The sequence below is a fragment of the Bacillus rossius genome, chromosome 1 (genome assembly GCF_032445375.1).
Source record: "Bacillus rossius redtenbacheri isolate Brsri chromosome 1, Brsri_v3, whole genome shotgun sequence".
Taxonomy (NCBI): domain Eukaryota; kingdom Metazoa; phylum Arthropoda; class Insecta; order Phasmatodea; family Bacillidae; genus Bacillus; species Bacillus rossius.
Window position 1 is genome coordinate 361999929 of NC_086330.1, and position 14555 is coordinate 362014483.

The following is a 14555-nucleotide window of genomic DNA, read 5'->3' on the forward strand; positions in this document are numbered from 1 at the left end:
CAAATCTAAAGGGTCGCTATCGCAACTCAATGCTATAACTAAAGCTCTTATTTTCTTTGTAAATAAGTAAATTGTGTGGTATTTATCAGCAACTTAACAACCTAAAAGTCGTTACTTTTCAAAAGAAAATGTTAGCTACCTTGATTTTGTTTGGTCGTTCGTTGCTGACAATGTTCACCTTGAAACATGAATGTTACATTTTTTTTCCGGTAAATATGTAGTTGAGCGGTATTTGCGAAAAAAAAAATGTTAAAAATCCGAAAATACCTTTATTAGACGCTCTTTTTAACTTCCTCTTTTCATTAAAAGCGGCGGAGGTAAGAAATTCCAAATACTTTAGGAGATATCGAATTTTTAAATTTCATCATATGTAGTTGAGCGGTATTTGCGAAAAAAAATGTTAAAAGTCCGAAAATACCTTTATTAGATGCTTTTCAACTTCCTCTTTTCATTAAAAGCGGCGGAGATAAGAAATTCCAAATACTTTCGACCCACCTCTAGTTTAATATTAAACAGAGAAATATAAATATATATATAAATAAACCCGAGGTTGGCCGAATGTGAATATTCGGGCGCGTTCGGGCATGGACAGAACTTGGACATCTTTTTAGGCTTCTCTACTTTCCCAGTTTCCCAGATCTGGATAATTAAACATTGTCAAAAAAAAATTCCAAAGTATAATTGTTTGCGATTACACTCAATACGTTACCTCGTTAATACACCTTCCAACAATTCTGAACTAATAAAGTCTGTAAAATTACTTTTTTTATAAGAAATTGTGTTTTAACATATCTATGTTTTCTTCGTATTTAAAACTTAGTTTTTGATGTTGGCATTTCACAACCGCACAAATATTTTAGCTCTATTCTGCCAATTAAGTTGCACCCTCTGGATGAAATTGTTTTGAACTTTTTGTCATTTGATTTTACGCGCCTTTTTCGTATGTGGTTGTTTTCAGTGTTGTAGTTTTGGATTAAAATTAAGACTATTTCTAGTAATTGTGTATTCATGAAGTATGAACTATAAACGAAGTGTTAAATTTATTATCCACATTCCACAGAGATACGTTTGGTTGGCTGCAAATGTTGACGTTGAATAGGTTTACGTAAGTATTGACATTGGACACTTGTCTCATTAGGTTTTGTTTTTAGCATTTCTGAAAATAATGACCAATTCGAATTTTTTTCTTATTTTGCTACACAAAAAATTATTACTGAAACTATGTCGGGAAATGTTAGGTTAAATAAGGCAAAAACATATTTGTGTAGTCCTTAACCGTATATCGTTTTATGTAAACTTAATGTTCAAACAATACAGAAATATTTTGTGGATGATAACCAAAAAGGGTAATTCTGAAAAAAGAGCAAGGTGGGGTGGGGGAACTTTTTTTTTTTTTTTTACTTACTGACATGTTTTGCTATCATTCTCTAAGAGAGCATTTGATATGTAAATTAATTTGCCATTTTATGACGTAGTTAGGGTTAGCTAATTATAATACTTAAAAATAGTGTGGAGCATTGGTTAGGTTAGCTACATTAAAAATACTGTAAAATTGATTTCAGTGATATGTTAGGAATTACCAATTGAAATGTAGCTAACCTAACTCAACCTAACCAATGTAGCTAACTTAACCTAACCTTCAAACAATTTCACAGTATTTTTAATGCAGCTATCCTAACCAACCATTCTTATTATTCTACGCTATTCTTAATGTAAGTACCAACCCACATGTTAAAATGGTCAAATACTGGTAAACTACTTTATCACAATGCCCTCTTAGGTAATGATTGGAAAACATGCCAGGAAGTAAAAAAAAAAGTTTGAAATATTTATTGTAATTTTTACGGAAGAGGCACTCCTTCAAAATTAAAATAAATACAATAAATCAGTATAAACAATTATTTTACATACTCCAATATTACATTATAATGAACAGTTTGTGCTAACTGTAAAAACATTCACTAATGAGAAAAAAGAAGATTACAGTAGTAATTTATAGTGCAAATGGTATATTAATGCAAACAAAATTTTTACTGGTAAAAAAAATTGTGATATTTGAATGCCCTTCAGCAAATAACAAAGTGTTCATTCAAAATGTGGATAATTTTAAAAATCATATTTATCCCACTAATTTCCACTAAGCATCTTAAGTTTTAAAATTTACCATTTAGAAATAAAAAGTGCATTCTTCTCGGTTGCATGTCATTTGTAATTCATCCATGTTCCCATATATTAGCAGAGATCTTGTGTGATTGACTCATATAGGCTAGGTTAGCTACAACCCACTGCACTCCACACATTCTGGGTTAGGTAGGATCAAAGGGATCGATAGATGTGTAACATCACTGTTGACAGTTAACAGGTAAATTTTAACAATACATTCTAATGAATTTTATTAGTTACATAGCTTTTTGGGGTAAATATGTAGTGTACGGATTAGCGTCAAAAATTTTTTTAAAAATCTCAAATAACTTTCATTATATGCTCTTTTACGTCCTCTTTTCATTTCAGCCTGCGGAGATAAGAAATTCCAAATACTTTAGGAGATATTGAATTTGTTAATTTTCATATTTGAGCGATATTTGTTAAAAAAAATTTCAATTCCGAAAATACTTTTATTCTGTGCTCTTTAACTTCCTCTTTTCATCAAACCCGGTGGAGATAAGAAATTCCAAATACTTTAGGAGATATAGAATTTTTTAATTTTCATCCTGTGCACTCATGCGGAGTTAATATTGTTGCTTGTTTACAAGTTTTTTTTTGTTTTTTTCCGACGTACATGAACGGGGAAACCTAAGATGCACATTAAGTTCTGCCATTCCCGATTACACCCGAACTATTCACCTTCGGCCAACCTTGGGTTTATTTATTAATATTTATATTTTCTGTTTATTTTAATGTAGCTATACTAACCTAACTAACCGTCCATAGTGTTTTAAAGTGTTTTAATGTACCTAACCTAACCGACCACTTTTAATATTTGAATTCATTTTTCCTGCTCAAAAATAAAACAAATCCCGAGGTTGGCCGAAGGTGAATATTTGGGCGTGTTCGGGCAGGGACAGAACTTCTTGTACATCTTAGGTCTCCCACGTGAACGACTACATCATGTAAAAAGAAAATTGCGTGAGTTCCCACTGTTCATCCTTTTTCCCGTTTTGTTAGGTCAGGTCAGTTACATTATAAATACTTAAAACTATACAACAAGTAAAATTAATTGATATTATTTTTAATTTCCGTTTATTTTGAAGTATTTATAATGTAACTAACCTTACTTAATGGAAAATTCACGCACACACTGCAAAATATAAAATTGCTACGGTCGAATGATTACATAGGTCTTGTATTGCAAAATAAGAACGGCGATATCTCCAAAAGTAATTGGAATTTCTTATCTCCGCAGGCCGTACAGTACATATTTAGTTATTTACCCCATATTTATTTTTATTAATTGAAAGTTAATAGTTAATATCCAAACAAAATTTTGATTTTAGTGGAATCCTGAGTATTTTAGAGTAACTGATCACTCTAAAGGTGTCCATTGGGGTTGAATGCACACAGATGCTCAGATTCCTCCACTCCACCTTGTAAACACAACATATAATTAGTGGTGCATTTTATAATTTTACACATATTGCATGTTGATGTGTGAATGAACCACTACAACACGATACTATAACAACATTGATGTTGACATCAACATGACAGCGCTGAAGTCATTACCATCGGCTGTCATATGGGAGTTTTGGGCTGAGAATTTTCACATGCTTGTTTTGCACAAAAATATGTTTCTTTTTGAAACTAACTTTCAAGTTAGTATTGTATGATGTATATACTTCAGCCCTTCCTATTCTAGTATAAAACACAATACCATCTTCCATGATGTATAGTTTTTTCTCTACATTCTTTCCACCCAATAAAAAATTCTGTGTAATGCATGGTTTCGTGCAGTGAACTTGGCCTGAACTTCAAGTAAGTATTGATAATGAGTATTAAAAAAGGTAGGTTCTTTGTGTGTTCTTGCATAATTTTTATGTTTTATATTGCTGTAGTTTGTGTGGTTTTTCCTAAAAGACTAGGTATTTACAGGGCTAGTGATAAATATGAAGAATTATTGGTTAAGTTATGACAGAAATATTTAAAATACTGTAGTTGTGAAGGGCTTCAAAGCAGAGGAAGATTGTGTGGTTGAATCAATTAAAAACTAGTGGATACTGATGGAAATTTATTAAAATATCTGTTGGTAATATGTCATAGTAATTTTTTTTTTTTAATTTATATTTTCATGTTTTTTTAATGCTTTTTATTTCATAATTTAAATGGACTTTGTTGCCTTTTCCGCTACTTTGGGATTTTCAGAAGTCCGTGGGAATTGTAAACTGAAGTTTTGCAGAATAAACAATACGTTCCCTCTAACACGCATAGCTCCCACTGAAACACAGACTAACGTAGCGTAAAATTATGTATGCATACAAATTAAGATAACAAAAGTAGGTAAACAAAGTAGAGTTACTGTGATGAAACAGTCACAAAATTTCTGGAACTATGATCTGTTACCACTCGGGCAAATCATATAATTAGGGTAGGGATTTCAACATATAAACTCAAGTAATGACAGTGTAAACCATCAAATAAACATAAATTTTGTGGAACATACTCAATGGATCTTATGGCAAAGTTTTGATTAGCATGACAGTTTTTATAGATGACTTTTATAATTTAAAAAAAAATAGTCTGAATATAAAACATATTTATCTAACGACTTGTTTTCTGAAACCAACAAAACAAATATCACATATGTAATATTTTTTTTTTCTTTCAGAGTTTTGTACAATGGATCAAGAGGAACAAGACAAGCAAAACAAACGAGTCATTGATTTGTCATCTATTAGTCCGGTCGTAAAACGTCGTTCATCTTTGTTTTCTAGGAGGATTTCGAGAGGAATAGGTAAAGTATAGCTTGTAATTTTGTTATGATGTTGATTAGGTAAACAACTAGGCTACTATTGCTGTACATTAAGTAGTTGCTATGTGCCTTTTTCCTGCTTTCTATTATTGTAGCATAAACAAGCACACTTTTTCAACAGATTCATGCTAGTCATAAGCTTTGACGTCCCTCGGTCTATGGTCCCTAATTCCCTGTGGTGAACTGTCCTGATTTGCCCGTGTAGCTCTCGTCGGTGAGGGAGTGAGTTCAGGCCAACGTGGCCGGGACCGGAAAGTAAGGGACCAGGAGGGAACTTTGCGTATGTGGAAGGAATGGTAGATGGTAACAAGGATAATACGATGCTGTCCGTTTTCACGAGCTCCTTTATTCCGTGAAGAATCCTGTCGCAGCTTGGCCGGCACGTCGCGAAACGAGCGTCCTCCTCTGCCGCGACCCGGACTCCCGGAAACAAACACTTGGAGACAAAATGAGAACCGGCGTAGCAGCGAATGCGGTCCCGTAGCGAATCGTACCGGTTACGAAAAGTTCAGTGGTGCTTCGTAGCACGTACGCGACTCGTGACGTATGCGTAGACGACTCTATAACGATATATACAGATTAAGAGAGTAGGAAGGTCCAGGCGTGCACGGCGTGCGTCTCGAGCGGAGTGAGTTGCGATGTTACGAAGACGCGATCTTGTTAACGAGGTTTATCGCGAGGAATCCTGTCACAGCCTGGACGACCACGTCGGTAGACGAACGTTTCATCCACGCTGCGACCCGGACCCCGTGCTACTTCTCGCGGAGCGGAGCGAAGCAGGTCCGCCCTGTGCGACTCCCAGTAGGCAACTGTCTGGCGCTCCGCCGCCCGCCCGCGCGGGCTGCGGAGGGGAGGAAGGGGAAACGGGCCGGCGGAGAAGATGCGACTCACGCCGCGGGCCAGGCTTGCCGATGTACATGATATGACACAGCATAAGCACTTAAAAATATATACAGAAATCCCGAAATGCAAAGTATTAAAAAGAAAAGGACATTATAAATTATTTAAAAAAAACGTAGACACTTGTGAATATTTACAATGGGTCCCTGTGCGTCCCTGCTCATAGCACTGTACTTAGGTTGCACTAGTAATGCAAGAGAGGACGTTAACGAGGCATAACGGCCTGAAGGAGCCGAGGAGACACTTGGGTCGACGTCAGCTTATTCAATTAAATTAAATAAAGTTCTTTGTTTTACAAAAAGCTAGACAACCGAAACATTAAACAATATTTGTACCAGAAAAAACGGCTGAATATTCAGGTGTCAAACTCAGAACTATGATGAAGTTACCTAATAGTGTAATTTCCCAAAAGGTTTAATATGGTGTAATGTAATATGATCAATCAGTAAGCTAAGCTGTTTTGATGTGAGGAGCGTGAAACACTGTTCTTATTTTATCTTCAAGGCGGCCACAAGAGTTCTAAAAGCTCAGGGGCAATACTTGCTCGCAGCTTCTACGCGCCAAGCACAGAACCGGCGTGCAGTCTTCGAGTCTGTATCACGCCTCTATGGGACTTCAAGTGGAGACCCTATAGTTTTAAACGGTAAAATTAAAGATAAAGGCTACTTCCCTATACCATTTGCAACACTTGTGTGTATAATTTTTCATACCTAAAAAGGCATGTGAAAATACCTGATTTAGCCTTTTTTCACTGTCCGAAAAGTACATGTTATAGACGAGATCATGGAACGAAACTTGTGCAGTGGCTCTTGGATTCGTAATCAGACACCTTTATGTTTATTAAATCTCAAGTGGTTTGTAAATGGCACGTTAACACCTGGAGGTCTGCATGCTGTTGGGTGACCCAGCCAGGTGGCCACCTTAAAGGCAGTTGCATAATTGCACTGCCTAATAAAGCCTGTGAACTTATTAGATATTTTGAAAGCAACTGTGAAGGTTTGGAACTCAAACATAAAAGACTGAAAAATATAAATTACATGGTACTGTGATGAGCTAGTAACCTATTTTGAAATTACCAAGCAATATTTACTTTCATTTCAGTAGCAGTTAGAAAAGCTGAAAATGGCAATTCTTCAAGAGAAAATGCAGAAGATAAAATAACACTCAAAGAGTAAGTAAATGAATTCGCCTCCTTTCTTCCTTCACAGTTACCTACAACTGTCTAGCATTGTGACCTAAATCACTGTGTATTACGGAATCTATCATCTTAGAATTGTGATAAGATTTCATTGTGCATCTTTAGCTGTTCTTTTGTTCATGACCTTAACTGGTTATTAACAGAATTTAAGATTAACAATGGACGTCATTTTACTAGTTATGTGATGTTTTTTAATTCTTTGGAATTCCATGTGTTTACTAATTCCTTTTTGACAGTAGCTAAGCTCAGTTTTTTTGTTTTGTATATTTTATTTCTCAGTTTTGTTTTTCTGACAGACATGCTTTGCAATGGAATTTTCCTTAATATCTTAATGGATAAGTAAACCCTCACACTACTATTTGCAAGTACAAAGGCGTCTCCCCCCCCCCCCCCCTCCCTGTACGAGAGGGGTTTTCAGCTGTGATATGAAACCATGGTCACATCATCTTGGTTCTATCAGTTGCACTGCATTTTTGTGTAAACATGTTTTACAATAGCTTTGAAATTAATTCAGGCAACTTCCAACTACTTTATTCCTATTGGTTTTTTGGTTACACCATACTGCTTGTAAAATGAAATTATGGAGTTAATTAAGTTTTATATGTAGGCTTGATGATTGTTTCATTTTCATAAAGACAGATGATTTCCCTTTTGAAGATTTTTCTCTAAAATGCTTAGTTTCTAAGTAAACACACTTTCTGCACTAAGCTAAGATGCACTCATTCTACCAACAAAACTGCCAGTGTGCTTTGTAAGTTTTGTTTGTCATCATATATGAAATGCCCATGATTAGCTGTGTGTCAGTGCAAACACTTTTTTATTTATATTTATGTTGAAATTTTTTTTTATCAAATCATAACACACAAGTTAATTATAACCATCTGTGTTCCTCTGCAAATTTCATGCTCTGAATTTTTGTAATTTATTTTCTTATGTATTAATTAAAATAAATATAAATTAATTAATAAATAATAAATAAATTTTAATTAAAGTAATACTTAAAATGTATTTTAATACTTAAAACATTAAATAGCAAAAAAGGTGGTTGTCTGTAAAGTCGGTTTACGGACGATAATTTTACGTGATAGTGTCATAAGAAAACATTGATGAAAAATTGCATACCTACATTTTAATTTTCAAATATTATTTACAGGTTTTGCAAATTTAATTTTAATAATTTGTTTAAATATAATCACGAACAATTAGTTAAAAAGCCCGCCTCAACCTGTTTGATATTATAGAAGATTTTCTCGCACTGTGGTTGGCAGATTCTTGCACGCTCGGCTCAGGCGGAACGTGACAACGAGTTATGCTTTTTCGTGCGTGCAGCCGGCGTTCATCGATTTATAAGACATTATCACGTCAAAAAAAAGTATTAGTAAAATTCTTCAAGGGTGAAATATAAAGTAACATAGAAATACTAAACATAATTATGTGATTGTATTTAATTTGCAATAATGTTTAATTTAATGCTCTGTTTTAAAATTTTCAGCATCTATGAGGAATATAATAAAATTTTGAAGGTGGTTGCAGTAACATTAGATAAGATGGGAAACAAAATAATTATCAAATCTCATTTTTGCATATTTAAATTCATCAGTCTGCAATTTTATCACAAAATGTTGGTAGTTAGTTAAAGACACCTTCGACCAAGCCATTACTTTAAGGACAGTAGGATGCACGATAAGGTCATCCTAAAGCTTACAGAATCGCTCCGAAAATATTTAAGATCAATAGCATGGCTTCTGACCTTCACTATAGATGTAACCTTTAAAATTTAGTGAATAGCCTCCTCGCTGAAAGATAGTTTGACTTGGATCTTAAGTTGAAGAGTTTTAATATAGGCCATGTGGCTCAGGGCAACTATTACACATGCATTAAAGATCATTTCAATAGCAAATGAATATTAGTAATAACAGTTATGAATTTTCACCTCTACTAATTTTATTATTTTAGGCTTATTTTATGATGTTATATAGATGAAACGACATTAGAACAAAAATGTATGCCTTTCTCTCAGGAAGAACATTCTGGGTCTAAAATAATGGTATTGCTAGCACAAAAATTTAATAAGCGAAAACCTTATAATTATAATATAATAGGGTTCTACTGTGTATTAATACAATTAGTTCATAGATATTTATATCAGAGTGTACTTAATATTGTTTTCTCTTGAACAGGTATTTTGATAAACTAAATAACGAGGAGAATGACTGGAAGGCTCTGAAACTAGCTAGGCAAAACAGGAAGCAAGCAAGCAGAGAGTGAGTACAAAAACAGCTTTTAAGGGTAGTAAGCTAAAATATATGTAAAATTACTATTCACTTCTAATAGTGTAGAATTATTCTGGTAAATTCTGGCTGTTGAGTGGCATTACTAAAGCCTGCACAGTAAACTTATACACGCTGTGTTTGTGTTGGGCAGTTGAACCATTGAGTTATAAAAAAAATAAAAGCAAGCTGTCAACCAGTTGACAAGGTGCAGTTAAGTATCTGTAAAACATGGTGAACAGCAGGAGCTAGAATATGATTAAAATTTGTATGCTTACTCAGGTCTGGTTTAAGTTAGGTGAGCTATGATTTTAGTGACAGTTTTCACACAAAAATAATGCAAGTCTTTTTTTGTTGAAAAAATCACCCAAAAAAAAGGGGGGGGGGGGTTGCCTTATAACAGACAGCAAACTATTTCAACAGCCATTTAGTTTAGGTACTCAGTTTACACAGAATACATTGAAAAAATTTAGATTTTTTTTTTTTATAAATATTGATTAGAAGCATTATTAACGACAGTATTAGTTAAGCACCTACCAGGGTGTAGATCACTCCCCCTCCCCCCAGGAGCTATGTAGTGTTAGAGGGTATGTATTTATTTATCATTTTCATATCATGCATTTTACAATTCCCACCGACTTCTGATAATCCCAAAGTAGTGGCGAAGGCAATGTAGTGCATTTAAATTATGAAAATATAAATGCAAAAATTATTAAAATCACTATAACATATTAACAGATATTTTTAATAAATTTCCATCAATATCCACTAATTTTTAATTTGGTAAACCACACAATCTTCCCCTGCTTTTTTAAAGCCAGTGTGTGAAATGGTATTGATAAATGTAATCCTGCAGGTTTTCGCCCTTGGCACCTACTAAGCAAGGAAAGGAAAAAGGTGAGTTAATAATTTTTCGTTGAACAATGACTTTTGTAATGGGGGGGGGGGGGTCACCTTACATTCAGGTCAACTTATTTTTCGGTGAATACGGTATTACTGTGTTGGTACACTTCAGTTGCCAGGTAGATTTAACCATTTGTAGAGATTCATAGCACTGACAATCCACACATTGTGCTTACAGTTGTAGCCACTCAGTGAATTAATACTACTGCATACCTGCCAACCCTCTCGCTTTAGGCGGGAGACTCCCGATTTGTCATTCAAATCTCCCGTTTTTTGGTTCTGTTTCTCTTGAAGTTTTTAATGCAATAAATTTATAGAATTAATATGTTTGTACCATTATTCCGTACAATCGTATAGTAACTATGGTTCGTATCATAATGTGCAGTTATTTTAATAGCCTAAATGCCCGCAATTGTCGGCTAAAACTCTTGGTTAAGCGTACATCTAAGAAAGAAACGTAGTTATTTACTATAATTATGGGAGCTGTTTTGGTACATTTTCATAATTTGTGTTGTTAGCCAACCAGAAAAAGGTTTCATTTGTTTTCCAAGATGGCGTGTTTTGTCAACATTATAAACTGTGTTTTCGGTGGTGTTGGTTTGAAATAAAGACGGACTGGATTAATAGTGGGTTTATGATACCACTGTTTACATTCGTGTCCAAATTCGCTTCGGTTTGTCAGCCGGCTATGTGTGAATTGTTTGTTCGTCCCCGAACAAATTCGCCTTTGTTCGCGTCTGTGCTCACAGACGAAGTGTAGAGGTAGCATTATAGTACAGTCTTCGAATTTATTCAACTGTGTATTCATAAAAATATTATTTTGTGGAAGCAGTTGCGTGATGAGTATTTTGTACGCGTTGTATAGTTGTAGGCATACTCCGCAATAGGGATTTAATAGAAATGGCGCTAAGTAAGCCTACAGTGAAGTATCTTGCTGTGTACCAGAAGACATTTAGTGACGAATTTCCGTGCATTTTGCAATCGAGGAAAGGTGAACATGCTGCATTTTGTTATTTTTGTCGTTGTGATTTTTCCGTCTCGCATGCTTGAAAGGGCAACATTGTGAAACATATAAATACGAAGAAACATGCCGTCAATGCTAAATGCATATAGCATAAAATCAGAAATTAGACGTTTTTCGTAACACAAGTCGGAAAGAAGATAGTGTGACAAAAGCAGAGTGTTTGCTAACGTATTTTATTTTAGAACACAATTTGCCCATTGCTTGTGCTGATCATGCTGGTTTACTCTTTAAAAATTTTTTCAAAATTTACAAAATAACCAAAATTTTCTCGCTTTATTGGGGGAACAAGTATTTACTCCACTAAAAAACCTCCCGCTTTTGGACTGGCCAAAGTTGGCAGGTATACTACTGGCATTTTATTGGAAGGGAAGATCCATGTGGAATGTTTTCATGACCTTGCAAATATTCAGATATTATGGGAGGACAATACAAGTAGGCAAGGCCAATGTGCTACAATAAATTTATTTATGCTTGTTTACAGTGCACAATATAATGATTTCTGGTGTAAAATCAGTGTTCAAATTTATTTGAAGGCATAAACTTACTTCTTATTTTTACCATGGCCTTTTGCCTGTACTTCTGGCTGTGGAGTCAAAGGTTCAGAGTTTGATTCCCAGCAGAGTTAAGACTTTTCCACTTGTCGAAAATTTCTAACTTGGGTTTGTGGCTGGGTGTTGTGGAGTCCCTTTACCTCCATGCCACAGAAGGCAATTGCGAGCCACTGCAGAATCATGCGCTCATGAGAGTTCTGGATAATTCATGGCATCCACCGCTGCAGTGTTATCTCGGGTCATCATGGGGCAGTCGGGGCTCAAAGGCGTAATCAGCTCAAAATGTGGAAAAAATTTGAGTGGGAGGGGAGCGGCATTTTTTTGGAATGATACTGCTTTCATGGGGAGGTGCCATTTATTATATAAAAAATTAAAAAAGGAAGAACCTTTACAAAAAAAATTATGAACAGTAGTTAACATTAAGCACAGCCCCTTGTTCCTTGGTTGCAAAAACCCATTGACTGTGAATGTTTAATTGCGAGTTGCATAAGCTAATCATATGAGAAACCTATGTTTGTAGTTATTATGACTTTTTGCAGATAATGCAGTTTTCCTATTTCATAAATAGTGTCCTTCAAGTTTTAAAATGCCAACAACCATACTGTTAATAAATGTATGAGAAATTCAGTACTTTCTCATCCCCTAGAATACAATACAAGTTTCACAAGTCAATCCTGCTACCACCCTGAAATTACTTATGTTTTCATTTATCATTTGCTTCCTCCCCTAGCTTATGGCATGACCATTGATTAGACTGCGAGTCAAATTATTTATGTTTTATTGAAGAGTGATTTTAGGTATTCCAATAATATAGTTTAACTATAGAAACTATTATGTCATATTAGCGTGTATGTAGTTGATGCAACTTAACTGTGTTCTGGTTTAAAAAATAATGGTATGTATTTATTCAGTTCCTGTAGGCTATGCAAGTAGTTTATATTTACAGTAGACTCTCGATTATCTGGGGTAATGATTGGCAAGGGTTCCACGGATAACCGAAAAGTACGGTTAAAGCAATGGGAAAAAAAGCTGATTGAAATGTTTTCATCCCGACTATCTAAGACACTGTAACACCCGTTTGTCAAAGTAACACCCTAATTTGTTCCAGTAAAACAGAGCGCTAATCAAAACAGTGCTAGTCACATACATTTTTTTTCTCCATAAGAGAGTATTTTAATCAAGACACTACTCCCATTAAATTAATTTACAGAACTAATACATATCTAAATACATTTGAAGTACATTTAATTAAATGGTTATTAACATTTACAGATTAGTTAACCTAAAATTAAATAATTCACATACTGCATTGTTAACATAATAGAGCTTGGGCATAACATTTTTTCACCTATGTAGGCACTACCAACATCTGAGTTACAAAATAATAATGTTATTGATATGGGAGATTTTTTTTTTCAGTTCTATTAAGAATTTTAAAAAGCATAAATTTAACATTTTCTAGTATTACAAAGATTATTTAACCTGTTAAAGTAATTCCAGAATGTGTGTGTGGCATGATTTGCCTAAAGCGCATTCTAGTGGCACAAGGAAAACTAGCCCTGAAAGCTTCTGGCTTCTCTCTCCAGAACTGCTGTTGATATGCAGGATGGCGGAATATAAATGTTTGCTGAATACTTGGGCGTTGTCAAAAATTGCTATCCAACGAAGGAAGCGAATAGCTATTGAGGAAAAGCAAAATATTGTTTGTTGATTCTTTGTATTTAATGCTACACAAGTGCTGTTGATGTGCGTGCATGGAAATAAAGTCAAAAATTATTTTTATGGTTTATGAAAGTGAAATATGGCATGGTTAATCAGCAAAACGGATAACCCGCACCTGGATAATCGGGAGTCTACTATATTATATAGATATATTCTGGCGAGCGCATGCTCGCGACAATATAATTAATCAAATATGTGTTTATTATGTATTTATTGTAACAACTTTGTCATTGTTTTTTTTGACAGTGCAATAGCTCGTGGTCCTCCAAGCCTTAAATGGGAGGACAGCCAAGACTTGCTGACGGATGATGATAAGCAGTTCATTGCTAAGATACCAGACTGCAGAGCCACCTTGCAGAAGCTGGAAGAAGCTGAGCAACATCTAGGCTTGTACGAACACTACGGATTAAGACTTGCGCAAACAGCAACGTGCCTTATTGACAGGTTAGAAGGTTATACAGTTGCAGAGGGAACGGGCAGCAACATTTTTGGGGGACCTGAGCTGCAACATTGTGAAAGAAATTGTGCAGGTGACAATGTGGTGGAAAAGAACGATGCTGCAGACAACGTTGTGAAAGAAACCATTGAGTAACGACTAAGCATACATTTTAAGAATATTAGTTTTGTGTAGAACTGAAACTTCTAACTTCAGAGAGAGCAAACAAAGACTTGTAAGATTGTAAATTGTCTTAAGTGTTTTTATACCAGCTTGTTTTAAAAATAATTTTCTAATCATGTGCAGATCAAATATTCCAGTTGTTGATATTTTTTTGACTTTTGTATATTAATTTGTAGCTTTAAATGCTTCATTAGTTTTCTTAGAATACATATTTAGCAATGCTTTTCTTTTCCTATTGTAAATAATTGAAGTTTATGAGAAACTCCCCTCCCCCCCCCCCCCCCCTTCTCTCCCTAGTATAGAGTAAATTGGTAAGACAGATTTTGGGGAGTACCATGAATAGTAAGTAGTAACATTGAATTGCAGTCACCACTTAAGGAAAGTTATATTTAATATTTTCTG

General features: G+C 34.8%; 1 protein-coding gene across 3 annotated transcripts; it reads left to right on the plus strand.

The window, feature by feature from the left end:
* The first annotated feature begins 820 nt into the window (after window positions 1–820).
* On the plus strand, window positions 821–14395 carry LOC134528322 (uncharacterized). 3 transcript variants are annotated; one of them, XR_010074384.1, is made up of 6 exons: window positions 885–1105; window positions 4823–4948; window positions 6971–7037; window positions 9245–9328; window positions 10191–10231; window positions 13781–14395. XR_010074384.1 is itself a non-coding variant. In XM_063361856.1 (5 exons), exons 2-5 carry the CDS (start codon window positions 4834–4836, stop codon window positions 14124–14126), a joined length of 612 nt encoding a protein of 203 aa, XP_063217926.1. In that variant the 5' UTR covers window positions 821–1105; window positions 4823–4833; the 3' UTR covers window positions 14127–14395. The 3 variants fall into 3 exon arrangements, 2 of the variants coding, with proteins under 2 accessions (XP_063217926.1, XP_063217925.1); XM_063361856.1 differs by lacking the exon at window positions 10191–10231 and having other exon boundaries at window positions 821–1105; XM_063361855.1 differs by lacking the exon at window positions 10191–10231 and having other exon boundaries at window positions 848–1105; window positions 6968–7037.
* The last annotated feature ends 160 nt before the right edge of the window (window positions 14396–14555 follow it).